Source organism: Heptranchias perlo, chromosome 24 (assembly GCF_035084215.1).
Source record: "Heptranchias perlo isolate sHepPer1 chromosome 24, sHepPer1.hap1, whole genome shotgun sequence".
In the NCBI taxonomy this organism is placed as follows: domain Eukaryota; kingdom Metazoa; phylum Chordata; class Chondrichthyes; order Hexanchiformes; family Hexanchidae; genus Heptranchias; species Heptranchias perlo.
Window position 1 is genome coordinate 15,670,765 of NC_090348.1, and position 18,251 is coordinate 15,689,015.

At 39.8% G+C, this 18,251-nt stretch overlaps 1 protein-coding gene across 7 annotated transcripts in view; it reads right to left on the reverse strand.

Moving 5' to 3' along the window:
• Positions 1-2,212: 2,212 nt before the first annotated feature.
• Positions 2,213-18,251, reverse strand: part of kif21a (kinesin family member 21A) — a 139,374-nt gene continuing 123,335 nt past the window's right edge. For 5 of the 7 annotated variants that reach the window (XM_068004806.1, XM_068004807.1, XM_068004810.1 and 2 more), the window contains 8 exons: positions 13,726-13,764; positions 12,411-12,547; positions 10,097-10,277; positions 9,423-9,587; positions 8,731-8,848; positions 7,414-7,584; positions 3,556-3,755; positions 2,213-3,392 (listed from right to left, as the gene is read on the reverse strand). In XM_068004806.1, the coding sequence (XP_067860907.1) occupies positions 3,299-3,392; positions 3,556-3,755; positions 7,414-7,584; positions 8,731-8,848; positions 9,423-9,587; positions 10,097-10,277; positions 12,411-12,547; positions 13,726-13,764 (1,105 nt within the window). In that variant the 3' untranslated portion in view covers positions 2,213-3,298. Of the gene's footprint in view, positions 3,393-3,555; positions 3,756-7,413; positions 7,585-8,730; positions 8,849-9,422; positions 9,588-10,096; positions 10,278-12,410; positions 12,548-13,725; positions 13,765-18,251 lie in introns of those variants that run through there. The other 2 variants (XM_068004809.1, XM_068004812.1) reach the window with 2 other exon arrangements.

The following is an 18,251-nucleotide window of genomic DNA, read 5'->3' on the forward strand; positions in this document are numbered from 1 at the left end:
ATCTACAAGGCACAAGTCAGGAGTGTGATGGAATACTCTCCACTTGCCTGGATGAGTGTAGCTCCAACAACACTCAAGAAGCTCGACACCATCCAGGACAAAGCAGCCCACTTGACTGGCACCCCATCCACCACCCTAAACATTCACTCCCTTCACCACCAGCACACTGTGGCTGCAGTGTGTACCATCCACAGGATGCACTGCAACTCGCCAAGGCTTCTTCGACAGCACCTCCCAAACCAGTGAACTCTACCGCCTAGAAAGACAACAGCAGCAGGCACATGGGAACAACACCATCTGCACGTTCCCCTCCAAGTCACACACCATCCCGACTTGGAAATATATCGCCGTTCCTTCATTGTCGCTGGGTCAAAATCCTGGAACTCCCTTCCTAACAGCACTGTGGGAGAACCTTCACCATACAGACTGCAGAGGTTCAAGGCGGCGGCTCACCACCACCTTCTCAAGGACAATTAGGGATGGGTATTAAATGCTAGCTTTGCCAGCGATGCCCACATCCCATGAACAAATAAAAACATGCCCTCTCTCAAGCCTCCTAAAGATTATTTCAATCCAAATCAGTCTTCAATGGAATCAGGGTTCTATAAGGTACAGGCAACATATAAACAGTTCAGGATTATTTGCCAATTGAAGATCTCCCAGACCAGAGCCCTAAGGTCACTAAAGCATTCAATGAGGGTCATTTAAATCCTTGATGTCATACCTTCAGAGATTCATGATACTGAAGATGAATCCTTTCTCCAAAATTACCCATAAATCACAAAATATCATGTTTCCAGAATTCATGATGCTCATCCCTCTGTGGGACATAGTCATAGACAAAAACTGTCAAATATAGTGCCCCAAGTTAATAAAGATACAAATTATTTTGTGCTTCAGCAGCATTATGTAATATATCTACAGCCTCTTACTGCACCCATATAGCATTTTTACATTTCCCACATCATGTTGAGATATTTAAATTCACTTCCACCATCACTCGGAAGAGAAAGCAAATGCAGTCAGGATACTTTGTGGAGTCCTATACCAAAAGCCATAATGCTGCCCCCCCACCACATTCAATTTCTGTTTCCTGTTGAAATGCAGCAGCTTGAAACTGATCTTGGGCAATGATCTGTAGTTGGTCTGGGAGAAGCCAGTCCTGCCCTCCAGTGTGTAAATCCCATCTACTAGGCCTAATGGCAACCAATTAGAACCTTTACCGATAAAGAGTCTGTCCATAAAAATATATAGATTTGAATTCAGGTGGTTTTCAGTTGGTTGTACTAAATATGTCCTAAAATGGAACAGGGTTTAAGGACTACTGTGGAATCAGCTGTAGATGTATTATAAAATGATGCTGCTGAAGCACAATATAATTTGTATCCTTAAATACTTTGATATATAGTGACTATGGGCAAAAAGGAAATTAAAGCAAAGTAAATTTAGAACACAAAGAAAAAGTTTGATAAGAGTCAAATGCTTCGAATAATTTACCAAGCAAGGTAAGAGACAAAACATTGGAGTTATTAGATGCCATGAGGGACAAGTTGATGTACTGGAGGGTACTCCTTTTCAGACCAAGTAGCCCTTTTCTTGTCCAAGAGGGCGAGGGGAGGTTTTGGCATCATAGCTGAGCCCAATCCAAATCCTGTCCTTATCTAACATTCCCACATGGCCAATTCCCAGCAGGGGTCACCAGACAAGAATCGATAGCAGGAACATGACCTGATTTTTACCCTCTGTATCCTATGGATACCAAGACCAATTATAATGCCCCCATCACAGCTAATTCAACAGATACTGGATTCTCACCTCCACACACAATGAATTTGCCCAGTGAAACATTAATTGCTTATATTTTATTTAGACATTTTATATAGTCTAATATGCACTTGTTGGAAGCAATATTTATTTACGAACTGGAGATCATCATGCATGTGCAATTAAATGCCTGTTGAATTCCATTTGTTTTGCCCATTGATAAATTTTCTATCCACAGGGTATCTGCCATTTATGGATCAAACATTGGAGTTCATTTAATCTGTTAAACTGGTAGTATATAGTAAGCAATTCACATTCTAATTTGGGATACATTGTTGCAGATGAACACTGTTTGAAATGGTATGGTTCAGTGCAATCAAGATGCGACGTTCTTTTCTTTTAAGAGGTTTAATTTACGTTATACTACTACCTGTCGCAAAACAAAATATTTGCAAGTTGAGCACACGTTTCTTTATTTGGCCATTTGTTTACAAGCAGCCTTGACGAACATCAAATAAAACCTAAAGCAGTCTGGTTCAAGAGGATTATTTACATAAAATTTTCAGAAGCTCTTAGTAAAATCACACTATCATTCAAAGTCTAAAGCTAAATAAAATATATCCCCATTTAGTTATCTACATTCTACAGCATCTGGAAATCAACCAGGTACAATGTAACTTGTTTCATCTCTTCAAACTCACTATATACAGTGCATTTCCACTCCAGGTGAAACTGTCTAGTTAATTGTTAGTTATTAAATGCAAATATGCACATATTTCTCACCATTAATATAGCAGCATTTTATCCACTCAACTGCAATGGCTATTTCCTCTTCGAAAGAAAAGCAGGCCGATGGATTGACAGTGTAGACTGAGCAGTGAGTGACAACACAGTAATGATACAAATGGGAACAAAACAGATACATTCTAGACAAACTCTTTGCTACAAACATTTGAGTGACAGAACGAGAATACTGCTGCGTAAATGGACATTGCTAAATTCAGTCTTCAAAGTAATGCAACAGCCATAATTCCAACCAGAAATGTACACCATACACAAGTACAAACATTTAGGGCTACGTTTGCTGTATCTATTAAAACCTACACAAACTTTTTGGGGCAATAACACAGACCAAGTACATTGCAATTCCCATTAGCTGTATAGGATTAGGATTTGCTTTGCGTGCTGTATTTTTTGATGTGTAAGCCTTGCTGTTCTGAAAGCTACTGCAGACTGAATAGACTTATAACAGGTCAGCATACTGAAAAGCTTGTCACAATTACTATTCACACAACACTAAAACACAGTCATGCATTATGTTTTTGATGTCTTGCTGAGTTGCTTTTTCTCTGATGAGTGTTTGATAATAGTATGGATTTGAATGCTCAGAACCGATGAAAATCTCCACAGCCATGGTATGTCTTCCAGTTTGCCTTCAGCCCAGCTGGAACTGCTCGCTCAACCACCACAAAAGTGCTTGGAGTGCTATCTGCCAATGCCAGTGTTTCTTTGCTGTCTCCTATTACATTTATGTTCAGCTGCTATTGATATCATCATTTATGTCTGCAGCTTCCAACATCTGTCCATCTGATGGTCTTCGTGCACTCCAAATCCTCACAGTTTGGTCACTGGAAGAAATTAATATGAAAATTTTTTTGAAAAAAGCTATTTGTTTTAAAAAGTGAGATTTTTATACACAAGGGATTTTGTTTCCCTTAAAATGTAACAATTATATATAATGGCAAAGACTGATTGTTCTTGAAATCTTTACAGCCAGTGTACTGTACTCACTCTGATGCGGTAAAAATATGGGTAGAGTTGGTACAAATAGCATTTATGGGGCTGTCATGCCCTCTCATCTCCCCAAGTGGTGAAAAGTTGTCCACATTCCAAAGCTTAAGGATACCACCTCTGCAGCCACTAAGCAGAATTGGCCGGCCTGGTAAAATCCCCAAAGCACACACCCAGTCCTTGTGGGCATTTGGAACTTGCTAGAAAACAAAATCACGTCAAGACCTTGAATTTGAAAATACTCAAACACAGGTTTGGAACAACTTCAGTTAAGCAACAAATCGTAGCCGAGGAATTAGCATGTGAGCCTTCATATTATTAGTCCTCCACTATTTGAGCTTGTATAAATTTCTTCCTGCTCCAGGAGTAAGGTGCTCGAGGTTAAGGTCAACTCAAACTCCTCTTCATCACAAACTTTTCTTTCAGTCTCCTTTCCATTCCATATCTCGGCCAACAATGCGAGGAGCTCCGATTTGTTAGATCATCCGTTCAGCTGTCTCAGCCTCTTGCATACACCAAACTATTTTCAGGTCTCCATCAATCCCAGTTTCAAACTATAATAATTTCTAGCCCCTTTCCCATCTCATCCCAGCCCCAATTAGACTCATTTCCTCTATGAAACCCATGACTTGCTCCCTCAATTTCCTCCTGCACTCAAGTACCTCTCCTTGGTCCAATGCTCATCAACATTGTCTACTGTGGTCTTCTGGTGTTGTTCCCATGCTTTCAAAACTATTGTCGTCACCCATCATCTTAAAAAGAATGTACCCTTTATTCCTCTTTCCTCTCCAACTCGCACCCAATTTCTAACCTCCACTTCCTCTCTAAAGCCATTGGATGCATCAACTAACTCCATGCCCACCTTTCCCACCACTTTCTGTCCAAACCTCATTCAGTCCAGTCTTCATCCTGCCCACAGTACTGAGAACACCTAGTCAAAGTCACAAATGACATCACATGACTGACCACCATGCATTATCCCCTCCTTTGATACAATCCATCACCTCTCCTTTTTGGTCCACTTCCAAAGCAATGTGTTTTATTGTTCCGTTACCACCTATTCCACCAGTGTCTGCATGTTTTGTATATGGTTTCTTCTACATGGTCACATTCAGCATGCCTGAAAGTTCCATCCTTATTTCTTTCCTATTCTTTATACAGACTGCCTTTAGAAGACATTATTCCCATGCATGAAGTCAGCTTCCATATGTGTGCCAAAGACATCTAGCTTTATCTCTGTGGCAACATCTGACTCCACACCTGTTGCCTTACTGTCTGACATCAAATTGTGGATGAGCTAAAAGTTCTTCCAACTAAACATTAGCAAAGCTGAAGCCATCTTGTTTGATTCTGGCCAGAAACTCCACAATTCATCCCCTAACTCCATCTTCCTCACCAGATGTTCACTCAAGCTAAACCTGAAAGTACACAAACTTGCAGTCTCGTTTAACTCTGAGCTGAGCTTTAAGCCTCTCATCCAGTCCATCACAAGTCTATTCCTAACTCTGCAGTATTGGCCTGTGCCCCTACCTCAACTCCATTACTGCTGAAACGCTCATCGTGCTTCATCACCTCCAACTCTCAACTTACTAGCCTCCTGAGCTCAACTCTACACAAACTCCAATTCACCCAGAACTCTTCTGCTGCTTGCATACTATCCCACACTAAGTCCTGCTCATCTATCAGCTACAGGCTCGCCAACGTTCACTAACCACACTACCTCAAACTTCCTCCAGCCCTCCATGCTAGCTCACAACTTCTGCTCCAAGTCTGGATTACTGTGTGATCCGTTCCTCCATCCATTTCACCACCAGTGACAAATCCTTCAAATAGTGTAGCCCCCCTTTCTGGAACTGCACATTCTAAACTCTTCCAACTTGCTTCAGTTCTCCCCACCTTGGTATATGAATCTGTCCCTCCCCTTATGCAGCTCCTTGAAACTTTGCTATCTTAAAGGAACTATATTAGTGTAAGTTGTGATTTATAGCTTGTGTTGTAAATGTAAATGCTTGTTATGAATTGTATTGCATTGTTTTAAATAAACAAAATTATGCAAACATCCAAGAGTCCCCTTTTGAAAAGTTAAAGTGACAAATAAGCAGACATATGCATTGGGAAAAGTTAACTGCTCTTGTTCAGACATAGCAAGTAGTCAGTTTAACTATATAGGATAACAATTACAAAACAAAAAATGCCCAAAAAATTGTGGAAGATACTGAGTTTTGAGAAAGGTAGTGTGTTTCTTAAAATTACTATTTCCGGAGTAAACTGTTAGGTAAATATTAAAAGCGGTATAGTGACTGAACAATGCAAGTTAACAAGTGACTTAGCACAGCAGTATAGAAATTATTGAATATTTCAAAATAGCAATGTTTTCAAAAAGTTAAAACAAAATTAAATAAGGCAAGTGTCATTTAAACTTAATAATAATGCCCCCAATATCCTCATACCAATCCCATATATTCTTGGACATAAACCCCACACAAACATCACAGTACATCGAAGTTTGAAGTTGTACCTAAGCAAGAGGAGAGGGGGGATTTAGGAGAGGTGTCAAAGTGCAGTTGAAGAAGGTTTTAATAATAGTTTTGACAGCAGTGAAAGATGAATCAAGGCACAGGAGTATGGGAGTAAGTTCCATAATGTTGGATTAAGATGGCTGAAAGCTCTCCAGAGCACAGAAAGGAGGAGCACACTGTACACCAGCGTTGGAACAGTGGAGGGTGCAATCAGGGACAAAGGGCTGGAGGAGATTGCAGAGGTAGAGAAGAATGAGGCCATTAAACAATTTGTAAAGAACAAGATTTTTGAAATTGATGCACCAAGGGATGGTGAGCCAATGAAGGCCAACAAGATTTTGTGCGTGACAGGATGCGGGATGCGAAGTCTGAATTAGTTGTTTATTTAGGATGGTGCTCAATTCCAGCAAAGAGGGGACTGGAAAAGTAGAGTTAGCAGGTGGCAAAGGCATGAATGGGGATTTAGCAGCAGTTTTGGGGTGAAAGGATGGGGACCAAAGATATTTCATAGGTGGGAGTATGTGTTTTTTGTGATGGACTAGATGTAGGATTTGAAGCTGAGCTCATGGTCTAGCAGGACACCATAGTTTTGCACCAGTACATTGAGCTTGAACAGTTGTCCAGGAAGGGAGGTAGAATCAGCGGCTTGAGGATTGGAATTTCCGGCAGGGACCAAACAGGATGACTTCAGTGTTGAGCTGCAGGAAGTTCTGATTCATCCACAATTTACCTCAGATAGGCTAAATGACAACATAGTGACAGTCATAGAAAGGACGGAGGAGAGAAAAAGCTGGGTATCATCAAAACATAAGAAAGCTGACTACATGCTTCCATGTTCTAGAATCTTGAGAGAAAGGGGCGCTTAGGGATTTAGTGGTAATTGAAGAGGGCAGAGGGGTTAAGGATAAGGTTTTTAAGGAGCATGCTAATAATGGCAGTTTTGAAAAGGGAGTAAATGACTGTTGGCAAGCATGTTGAAAAGGACAAATTTGCACGGCTATGGGGAAACGGGTAAATGGGACTAATTGGATAGCTCTTTTAAAGAGCCACTACAGGCACGATGGGCTGAACAGCCTCCTTCTGTGTTGTATGATTATATGTATTGCGCCAAGGAGTGGCAGTTGAGTAATTAGAAGCTAGGTCAGGAGGGGGCAGGGAGCATGTAGACTCATAAAAGCGATTAGTCTGCTGAGGGTCACGGTGGTGAGAGGCGAGAACATATCGACTGTTTTGAGATGAGAGCTGGGGGTTGGGGGAAATTCAAATTTTTCTCCTTTTGTTAAGAGCTTCTCAGCCATCATGCGATTTACATCAGCATATTGCCATCGTGCATTCATACCTGGAGCAGTTCTTGCTGGGCCATGTCCCATTTTTTTATCCCATTGTCTCTGGATCCACTAAACAGGCTGTCACCCAGGATTGTGAGCGATTCAATGCCATCATAATGCGGTGGCTCAAAGTTGTAGGTAGGGCTTACAGTCCCTATAGCACCTTCTGTTACATCAAACATCTAAATAGAAAGAGGTAACAGTGTGACAGATTTACTTATCTTTAGGCTGTCAGGTTTACCTTTTGTTACTTCCACAAAGTTATGAAGGCTGGAATACTACAGATTAATAACTGTCATTGTGATTTTTGTCATTTTAAATGGGGGGGTGGGACGAGTTGGAATGGCTGAACTATTTACGATCGAAGAATTTGACAAACAGTCAGATTCTGCAAAAGTTACATTACGTGTAGATCACAACCTTTTTTTAAGTGACATTTCAGTTTGTGTTTCTGCCCCTTTCACCTGTTCTAGGGAGTGAGTCTTTGGCTTAGTGGCAGCATTTGCACCTCTGAATCAGAAGGTGCAGTGTTCAAATCCCACTCAAAACAGCCCTGGCGAGTGGAAACCAAAGCTCTGACTCTGAATTCTCAGTTGCCATCCAGCAGGATACTTGCTGGGTGACGCCCCGCCCCCCACCAACATATGGGGTGTGGGAGTCCTCCTGCCATATACGACTAACCACCCTTTCCACTGGTACAAAGATGGTTGCAGCCATGAAAGGAGCCAATCAGACTTAATCAACATGCAAATCCTTCCACTACTTCAAACTATTCTCCAAGAGAAGAATGTGAAGGTACAATAACCACCTCTTTCAGGACACCCTACGAGACCCCCTGACTGATTGGATGATCATATAATCTACTCCCAAATCCCTGAAAATGACACTCTGCAATCTGCTATAAAAGGGCATGGAAAAGTGATCCAAAAATGTTTTTTGTGCACAATGAGGAACTGTTAGGACTTCAATGTATTGCAACCAAAACCTCCAACGTTACACTACATTAAGAAACATTGCTGGGTTTTAATTTTAAGATTGGGTACGTTCTTAATGAGTTCAGTTTAATTTAAAAACAGGAGTTTAGCATACAAAAGAAATTCTTAAGCATAATGCATACAGGTTTTAATAGGCCTCAAAAAACAATTTACATTTTAAGGCTTTATATTGTTGTTATAAATACCATTATAAACACTTCACAATCGTGTCCATTACTCTAGATTCAAAGCACAGTCATACATTTTGCAATGCAAGGCTCATCAAAAGGCATTTGCAAAAAATTAATGTAAAATTTGCCACAAATATTTTATTTTGCACTATGAAAATGTTACCTTTATGTAGTGATCTTTGGACCCAGTAATAATCAGATCTTGTCCATTAGCAGTTTGGTCAACAGTAAGGCACATAACTGGACCTAAATGACCAGTCAACTTTCCAGTGGATTGAAACCTTGAAAATGGAAACGTGGTCATCTAATCATTGTAAATGCATATACATTGCTAAAAAAAATGTTTACTAACAGCATTCATAGATGCTTCTCTCTGGCAAGGACAAGTTGATCACAACATTATTCCTCTCAGAAATTGGAGTTTTGACTTTAATATAATATTAAAATTGCTATGTTTTTCTGGTAAAATAGCTAAAATAAAACAAATGTTAAATTCTAGTCATTAAATTAACAGTTGTGGTCAGTTGACTAAAGATTTTAATGTCCATTTTGCTGATTGTGATTTCTTATTGGCCTGCATCAGCACACAAATGCTTACTTGAGCTAAGGGGTTCAAGTTTGCCTTATTTACATTGTTAGTTTTGTACTAACCTAGTAGATGCCTGCAAACCCAAACATATATTATATGGCTATGACAGTATCTTTGGTGACGAATATGCAGATGCTTAAATTTATTCTTCCATTCAAATTGTATTACAAAATTTTGTTTTTCAGAATTTATGTATGAATAAAAACAAAGCTTATCCACACTAAATCCCTACAAGGCCAAGTTACTTTCACTTAAAGACAAAATACCTTTTGAGATCCCACATTCGCACAGAGTTACCAGAGGCAGCATAGAGAAACATGCCAGTGGAGTTCAGTGCAATTTGGTTTATCTGATTTTCTCCAGGAGGGATGGTAACTGTTCTATTTTTTGTGCTTGCACAGGCATCCCCCATCGATACCTGACCTGATGACCTGAGAGACAAAAAATAGTTTTTTCATGCTATATTATACTGCTATGTTATCTTCAATAAGTACTATCTTACCATTATCTTAAAATGAAATGTAAATTTCTTTACCAATTTGGCAACAAAATGTTGATATCTTCCCTTGAGGTTTTGCACAACCAACAAAGTTAAGTGCATTCACTTGCTTTAGATGCCAGATGTCTCACTGTCAACTGCTATACCTGTATACTGAGCAAGATGTGTACTCGCTGGAGCTCAGATTTGTCCAGCATCTAAGGTAGGCACAGCAGAGCTACAAATGGAATACACATCCTGTACAGGTAGCCTAGAGCTCATGTGCAATATAGGCAAGTTAATTTTTACAAAACAACCAGTACTGACTATTACTATCCAAAAGTTTATATTGAATACCCCCAAAAGATATTTAGAAATATCTTACAATTTAATTTCCAATTGAGAAAGTCTGAGGCATTTCGTTCTAAAATAAAATCCTATGTTAGCATGATAGATACTCACGTCAGTGTTCGAATGCATTTGGCAGAGTCTCGGATATCCCACACCTTAATGTGAGATGTAGAAACAGAAAATACCAAACTGGAGTAACTGCAATATTTGACAGACACCACGTTATTGGGATGTCCACCAAGAGACATGATCTCTTGCCCAGTTACAAGGTTCCATACTTTACATGTGCGATCTGTTAAAAGTTTACAGAAAGGAATAATGCAGTTAGCCTGCTATCTATTTTCTCCCTCCTAGCTTACTACATACATAGGTACTTCCTTCCATGCATCCTACTTTAGCTGCAGGATTCTTAAGCTCATCGCAGATTCCTGCAAAATTTCTGAAGCAAATTCCCCTTTGAGCTCACTAAAAGGGCAAGAAGGATCAAGTACTGTATCCTCCTCTTGCTTCTTTGTAGATATAAAGCACAATAGTTAGATTCAGGGCCTGAGTGAGACACTGCTACACATGCAGCAAGACAGTAGAAATAATTCCAACAGGAGCACTAAAGATTGAGGTTAACCAACCAAAATCAGAGCATGATTTCTAACCTCACTGGTGGGCAAATTATTGGAATCAATTCTGAGGGACAGCATAAATAGTCATTTAGAAAGGCACGAATTAATCAAGGACAGTCAACATAGATTTGTTAAGGGAAGGTCGTGTCTGAATAACTTGATTGAAATTTTTGAGGAGGTAACAAGGAGGATCAATGAGGGTAACGCGTTTGATTTAGTGTACATGGATTTTAGCAAGGCTTTTGACAAGATCCCACATGGCAGACTGGTCAAAAAAGTACAAGCCCATGGGATCCAAGGGAAAGTGGCTAGTTGGATCCAAAATTGGCTCAGTGGCAGGAAGCAAAGGGTTACGGTTGATGGGTGTTTTTGCGACTGGAAGGCTGTTTCCAGTACAGTTCCGCAAGGCTCAATACTAGGTCCTTTGCTTTTGTGGTATATATTAAATGATTTGGACTTGAATGTGGGGGGCTTGATCAAGAAGTTTGCAGATTATACAAAAATTGACCATGTGGTTGATAGTGAGGAGGAAAGCTATAGACTGCAGGAAGATATCAATGGACTGGATAGATGGGTAGAAAAGTGGCAAATAGAATTCAATCCCAAGAAGTGAGAGGTAATGCATTTGGGGAGGGCAAACAAGGCGAGGGAGTACACAATAAATGGGAGGATACCGAGAGGTGTAGAGGAACAAAGGGACCTTGGAGTACATATCCACAGATCCCTGAAGGCAGCAGGACAGGTAGATAAGGTGGTTAAGACGACATACGGGATACTTTCCTTTATTAGCCGAGGCACAGAAGAACAGGGAGGTTATGCTAGAACTGTATAAAACATTGGGTACTGCGTATAGTGCTGGTCACCACATTACAGGAAAGTTGCGATTACGCTAGAGAGGATACAGAGGAGATTTACAGGGATGTTGTCAGGGCGGGAGAATTTTAGCTGTGAGAAAAGATTGGATAGGCTGGGGGTGTTTTCTTTGGAACAAAAAGGAGGTTAAGGCAAGATATAGTTGAGGTGTATAAAATTATGACGGGACTAGATAGAGAGGACCTATTTCCCTTAGCAGAGGGGTCAGTGACAGGGGGCATAGATTTAAAGTAATTGGTAGAAGGATTGGAGGGGAGCTGAGGACAAATTTTTTCACCCAAAAGGGTGGTGTGGGTCTGGAACTCACTGCCTGAAAGGGGGGTAGAGGCAGAAATCCTCAACTCATTTTAAAAGTGCTTGGATGCGCACTTGAAGTGCCATAACCCACAGAGCTACAGACCAAGTGCTGGAAAGTCGGATTAAGCGGGATAGCTCTTTTTTTGGCTGGCATGGACACGATGGGCCGCATGGCCTCCTTCTGTGCTGTAACTTTCTATGATGGTACAAAATTGCCGAGAGACTGTGAACTGCTGAAAAGATCTCCAAGACTGTTGCTTCTAATGACAGAGGCATTAGATGCTTCCAACCAAAAAGGATTTTTAAAAGAGACAGACATTCCTGATCTGTCAAAGTTGCATAGGTGTATAGCAGGTGGTATGTGGAGTATGGTTTGTTTATGTAACACTTCAAAGTAATTATTTGTGTGAAGTACTTTGTGTTTCCCTGTGACCAGGCAATTTGTAAATACTTTTAGGAGTGAAGCTGAATTACTCCCTTACTGACTAAATCAAACACCAATTCAGAAATTTCACCGAGAAAAAGTAAATCAAATTTAAACCAGTAAATCCTGTGGCTGCAGCCCAGTTGATATAAAATAGAGACTAGGAATTTAATGCAACCTATTTGCTCCTACAGTTTAAAGCAAGTTTTCTCACCTTTTGCTCCAGTGAAAAGGAGATCATCTGTCGCATCCAGACATAGCACTGCTTTGTTGTGTCCTTCAGCCACATGAGTGCAGTGAAGGGGTGCACTTCTACTACCTTTGGAACTGGGGAACAGGTTAATTATTCCCCTGTGAAAAGAATGGTAATAAAACTGGTTGATTAATACCAATAAAAGAGTTTTCTAGATAATCATGGATCAATAGGATAGACAAAGGGGAAAAATTGCACTGCTTACATTTACTTGGAACCGATGAAATCAAACGGTCTTCGACAGCACTGTGCTACTCTTTAGGGTCAAGTTATGAAATTAGTTGCATTTTTTTTTGCAACACTGCAAATATAACAACCAGCAAGTATTTTTTTATTATTGAAGAGCAAAATAATTGCTAATTTCTTTGCAATTTTCTGCCAAAATGTGGGATTGATCTCTCTCACGTGGATAAATCTGAATTCTGGGGGGAAAATTTGACAAGCGTGATTGAATACTTATCACCTATTCACTACCCTTTCGCCAATTTGATTGACATGCTACAATGCACTCCACTGATCTTCATAAAGATCTAGTTCACATTTATTTTCCAGTTTTCTCCCCATATTCCTCTTCTCCTGAAGGCTGTGGCTCATGTTAAAATACAATTCCACAAATGGGAGCAGCCTTCAGGCAAATGGCAGCAAATTCTCCACCACGTCACTCTTACTTAGTCACTAATCTACAACAGAATTAGAAAATACGAGCCAAAATTCCCTGGTGCAGGCAGTTTGACTCTTAGAAGCACACATCGTCTGACATTTAAAAATTGCATCTTTTATACTAAACAATTTTAAAGACATGCAGCTAATTTCACTAGTTCTTATTCTTTTAGAAAGCAGCCAACATGCTTTCCTTTTCAGGCATGTTATCTTGCTAGAATACATGTTCATTAAAAAAAACATGCATGTATGACATCAAAGCATTAGACTTCTTTTATTGAGAGGAAAAGCTTCAGCACCTACAAATGGGTAAAGTTAGGGTCATTCTCTAGCAACCAATGCTTTTCAAAAACCATTTAATGCACAAAAACAAAAGTAAAAGTAAATAAATTTAACAAGCAATACCAAAAGCAGGGTAATCATCCAAACTAAAAAAGCAATATGACCCATCGTTTATCTTCTGACACAAAAACACCCAACTCCCAAAGAACTCCAACAACATTGTAATTAATCCCAAAAAGTGGCAATTAAGGACACCATTAGCATGCAGGAAATATTAGAAGCAATGAGCACTACAGTAGAATCTGAACTGTGAGCGACAAGTTAGACAGTGTACCTTTGTACCTCCGAAAGAGAGGAGTCACTTTCATCTGACCTACAATAAAAGAGTGATGGAATTGTGAAGAGACAAAGAGGAGGTATCAGCAGGTTAAACTCTACACAATAACTAAAAAGTAGCAGTCTGGTTGGTAGCTTTAGTATTTAGTTACTTCACATTAAAATTAGAAAAACAGATACATCTTTTACGAAGAGTCCAATACCTACAGATCTAAGGGAGTAAGATGAAAAAGAAATTACGAGGAGGTAGAGCAAGGAAGACAAAATGAGGGAAAGAGACACATGCAAAGAGTGTTTGGACTGGCACAAAAGGTCGTCTTAAAGAGTTGCATCACCTCGAACTGGTTCCCTTACTGCACATTTGCAAAAAGAATTTAAACTATGAATTAAACAAAGTTTGTTTAAACAGTACAATAGTTAGAGCTACATTGTTCTAATGCATATTAATACTGACAATTGTGCTTAGATACCGGAGGTTTTTTCACTGCAACTCAGTTTTTGCGGCATTCCAATTGAATTGAGAAAGTATGTAAATAGGTACCTCATTAATTTTCAAAGAAAGGCTTAACAATGCAACTGGTAATTTGATAGATCTTTTTGACTTTAGTATTAGACATCAAGGTGCCTAATCCTATCTACTGTGGCAAATAATCAGATTTGCGTGCTAATATTAATCTGCTGTCAATTTGGAATACCAAATGTCCCAAATTCTGCCAGTACTCTAAATTGATCTACAGTGCAACTCCACAGACTTCACAGAACTGGCCACAAACAGGAATGCGAGTTACACAATGATTATAACACACGCACTGTCTTTTCACTTTAGATTTTTTTAAAATTCCCAGCATTTTCTTTTGTCTTGAAGCACAAACCAAGGTGTGTGGAGGAAAGAGATACTGGGAGCGTGGAACAGTCAGGAAAGTTTTTAATTCCAAAATGCCCTTGGAACGAACGTTAGTTTCTAAGGCAGCAGGAACACAGGGAAGTTGAATGCTTGTGTGAATTCTGCTAAACCTTCATCCATTTGCTACATTAAGCTGGCTAAGAAAGGCTCTGTACTCAGGATTACCAACTTGAGAATTTATCTTTCCCATCAAACTTAGATACACTAATGTTATTTATCCACTTCTGATATCCTTACCCCAAACCACATTTTCTCATCTCCCAGTTTTCTACCAATAGTGCTCTGTAATCAGCAGCTGAAAATTATTTTTCCTTTCCATTTTTGATATTTGGTATTTGGAGACTGCAACTAGAGACAACTGTCGGACAGATGTGACACTAATTTGACAGTGGTGACTGCTTGGAGTACTAAGGACTTGGAGAAGTTCTACTGGGGAAAATCAAATTCTCCAGCAGCATAGCATAGTGGCTTTGGGTAACTTCCCCATCAGGAAACCCCTAGCAATAGGTACCTGCTTCTGACAACTCTGAACAAGATGGAAATCATGTGAATTACATAGAATTTACAGCACAGAAACATGCCATTCGGCCAACTGGTCTATGCCAGTGTTTATGCTCCACACAAGCCTCCTCTTCACTCTACTTCATCTAACCTTATCAGCATATCCTTCTGCTCCTCATCAGCTTCCCCTTAAATGCATGAAGAATGTGTGGTCTAAGATCCACATCTGCCACTCTGTGATAAAGCATCGACCTTGAAAACTGCTGTATTTTCAGAACTTGTACCAGTCCACTTCTATAGCCAATAACTGGTACAAGAATTTAATAGCTCAGATTTTTAAAATCACATCGAGATTGGATGGTCTCTTACATTGGAAAAAAACATGCAACACATGCTTGCAACTTTTTTTAAAAAATAATTATTGTTCATGAATATTTTAGATGAATGAAATTCATTTGAATCTTTGCTCAAAGTATAATTTTGAAGATAAACACTGGTCCAGTAGATATGAAACTAATCTCATCACAGATATAGCAACAAATTCCAAGTTGTACTAAGTTATAGAAGATGGATGCATTAAGAAAAGTTGGAAATAGCCAGAAGTAGTTGAAGGACAACAAATGTTAGATATTTAAAAGACAGTTCATCTTAAACATGTAAATGAATTCCAAATGTTTCCATGAAATGTGAAAAAGTGATCACAGGCTCAAATTTCATTTTAAACATGTACTGCATCTTAAAGAAACCTAGATCCAAATGGTTGACAAACTATTCTGAAAATTAAAACACAAATATAAATCAGAATCTTTACTTAATTCATAGAATGTGGATTGGGGTGTGCCAACCCTTTCAACAGTAAAATGATTTGGTATGTGAACAGTACGGCATTTTCCTAGTCAGTCTCTGTTCTGTACATAGAAGATGGCATCTTCTAAGTCATACCAAAATATTGCCTTCAGATTTGGTGGTTGTGAAAGGCTGCAAAGAAGCACTTTGCAAAACTTACATTCTGTTGGGATCTACTGGCTGCATGCCGAATTCCCTGAGCAATCTAACAGCAGCCTATGTTTTGATCTTCCATGGTCGTTTTTTTGGAGCTCTCTCCACTCATATGGAAATCCATATTTTCCAGGTACTGGAGTAACGGCCATTTAGGATTTCAAATATGAATGCTCCTTTCTAATGCCAACTAATAAGGGATTTCTTTGATGGTAAATTTAAAAAAAAAATAAGTTCAGCTATAAATGTTCACCAAAAATATCTTAAATAGCTTTGTTTAAAAAAAAACAATGCAGGCCATTTGCTTGCTGAAAAGTGTGCACCAGTGACCATGTTAAATTATTTACAAAAAATATGAAGGTAGATTTCTCACATCATTACGCTCGGGGAATGCAATATTCCCAAGCGTAGCAAAGGAAGAGTTTGGGCAGGGGGGGTGGGGGGGGGAAGGAGGAAGAGGGGGGCAGAGACTAAAACATCAACTTTCCGACCCCACGACATGGCCCCAAGATTTCCAGAATGGGAACTACTGGACCTCTGCTAACAGTGGCGCAGGGCCAGCATTAGAAGTTAAATGAGGCAGGAGGGGGTTTCCCAGCTCTCCCACCTCACTTTCCTGAGGTGCACCCCAGAAAGCTAGATGTGTGCCAGGAGCCTTGGGAGAACAGAGGTTCTGAGTGGTCCTGGAAGCACCATGAAGGTACAGAGTGACTACAGGTTTGTTTTCTACCACCCCCTCCAACCCACCATAGCACGTTCAGGCCTGCAGCTGCACCCCTCTTTTTGCCCACATTCCCCAAGGTCCTACTAAAGGGTGGCCCCTGTCTCAGAAGGGCAGCTGGACCATGTTAATGGGAGGGGCCAGGAAATTTGGTAGCATTACTTCCCTGGCACATATTAGGGGGATCAAAAGGAAAATTGATATTATCTTTCTCATTGCTCCATGGGACTAAAGAACCTCAAACAAAATGAAGCAAATACAATGAGTCTGCCAGTAACCTGTATAGTTTACCATCAAGATGCAAGCTATTAAAAGTAACAATTGAGTGAGGAATAAAAACTTTAAGCTAGTAAGAATCTATCGGTTCAAGACTCTGACATTACCTTACGCGGATTTAAGTCTTACAAAGGAACAACCATAGGAACAAAAATCTGCACTTTCCAAGCAACTATCAAACAGGTTATTTCCCCATTACCATTCCTACTAGCAGGTAAAAATTAGGGGGAATAAAGCACACAATGCCCTCAGTGAACTTGGGACTGGGTCCCTGATTCAGCAGCATCTGAAGGCACAACAAATTACCAGCATATTACACTCTGATGTACTTAAATGCTGATCATAGCACCAATGGACAAAAATGCTTGCTTCAATGTGTTATTGCAAGCGTTCAAGGAACAATTTGCTGGAAACTAGCAATATCATCCCTAACCGAGATATGTTCCAAATTAGCACTTGCAAATCCCATGTCACATCAGTGACAAGGTGTTTTTTTTTTGCAGGGGGCACTACACTAGATTGGAGTGCTGATCTCAAGCCAGTAGGACTGCCCTCTACAAGGATCCGGATGGACCTGTCAAAAGAGTCAGAAGATTTAAGATTCTTGTCCTCCTCAGCCAATAGGAGGAGTGGTCTTAAGGCCAAGAATGAACATTCTTAGACACTTAGTTTATGGTATCTTTAAGGATGGACAAAGAGCTTTAGTGCCTTTTACTGATTTCTAGTAGGTTTCAGGTATTTTAATTAATTTTGTCATTCCATTTTCAGCTCTAAGCATCCTCACATGCAGATGATCAGAGGCCGACTCCATTTTGCTATAACTTTAAGGCGGCAAATAGTCTAACAGTCTAAATAGTTTTGCCCCTTTTAGAATAGTGAATTTATGCTCCAAAGCTCTGTTAAAGGTGCTCAGCCCTCAAGTTAGCAGGCTCAACCTGCCTCAGCAGGTTTTATGAAAGGGAAAGTGTGTTTGACAAATATATTAAGAGTTTTTTTGAGGGTGTAACTAGCTGGGTAGATAAGGGAACCGGTGGCTGTAGTATATTTGGATTTTCAAACGGCATTTGATAAGCTGCCACACAAGAGGTTGTTACACAAGATTAGGCCCCATGGGATTGGGGGT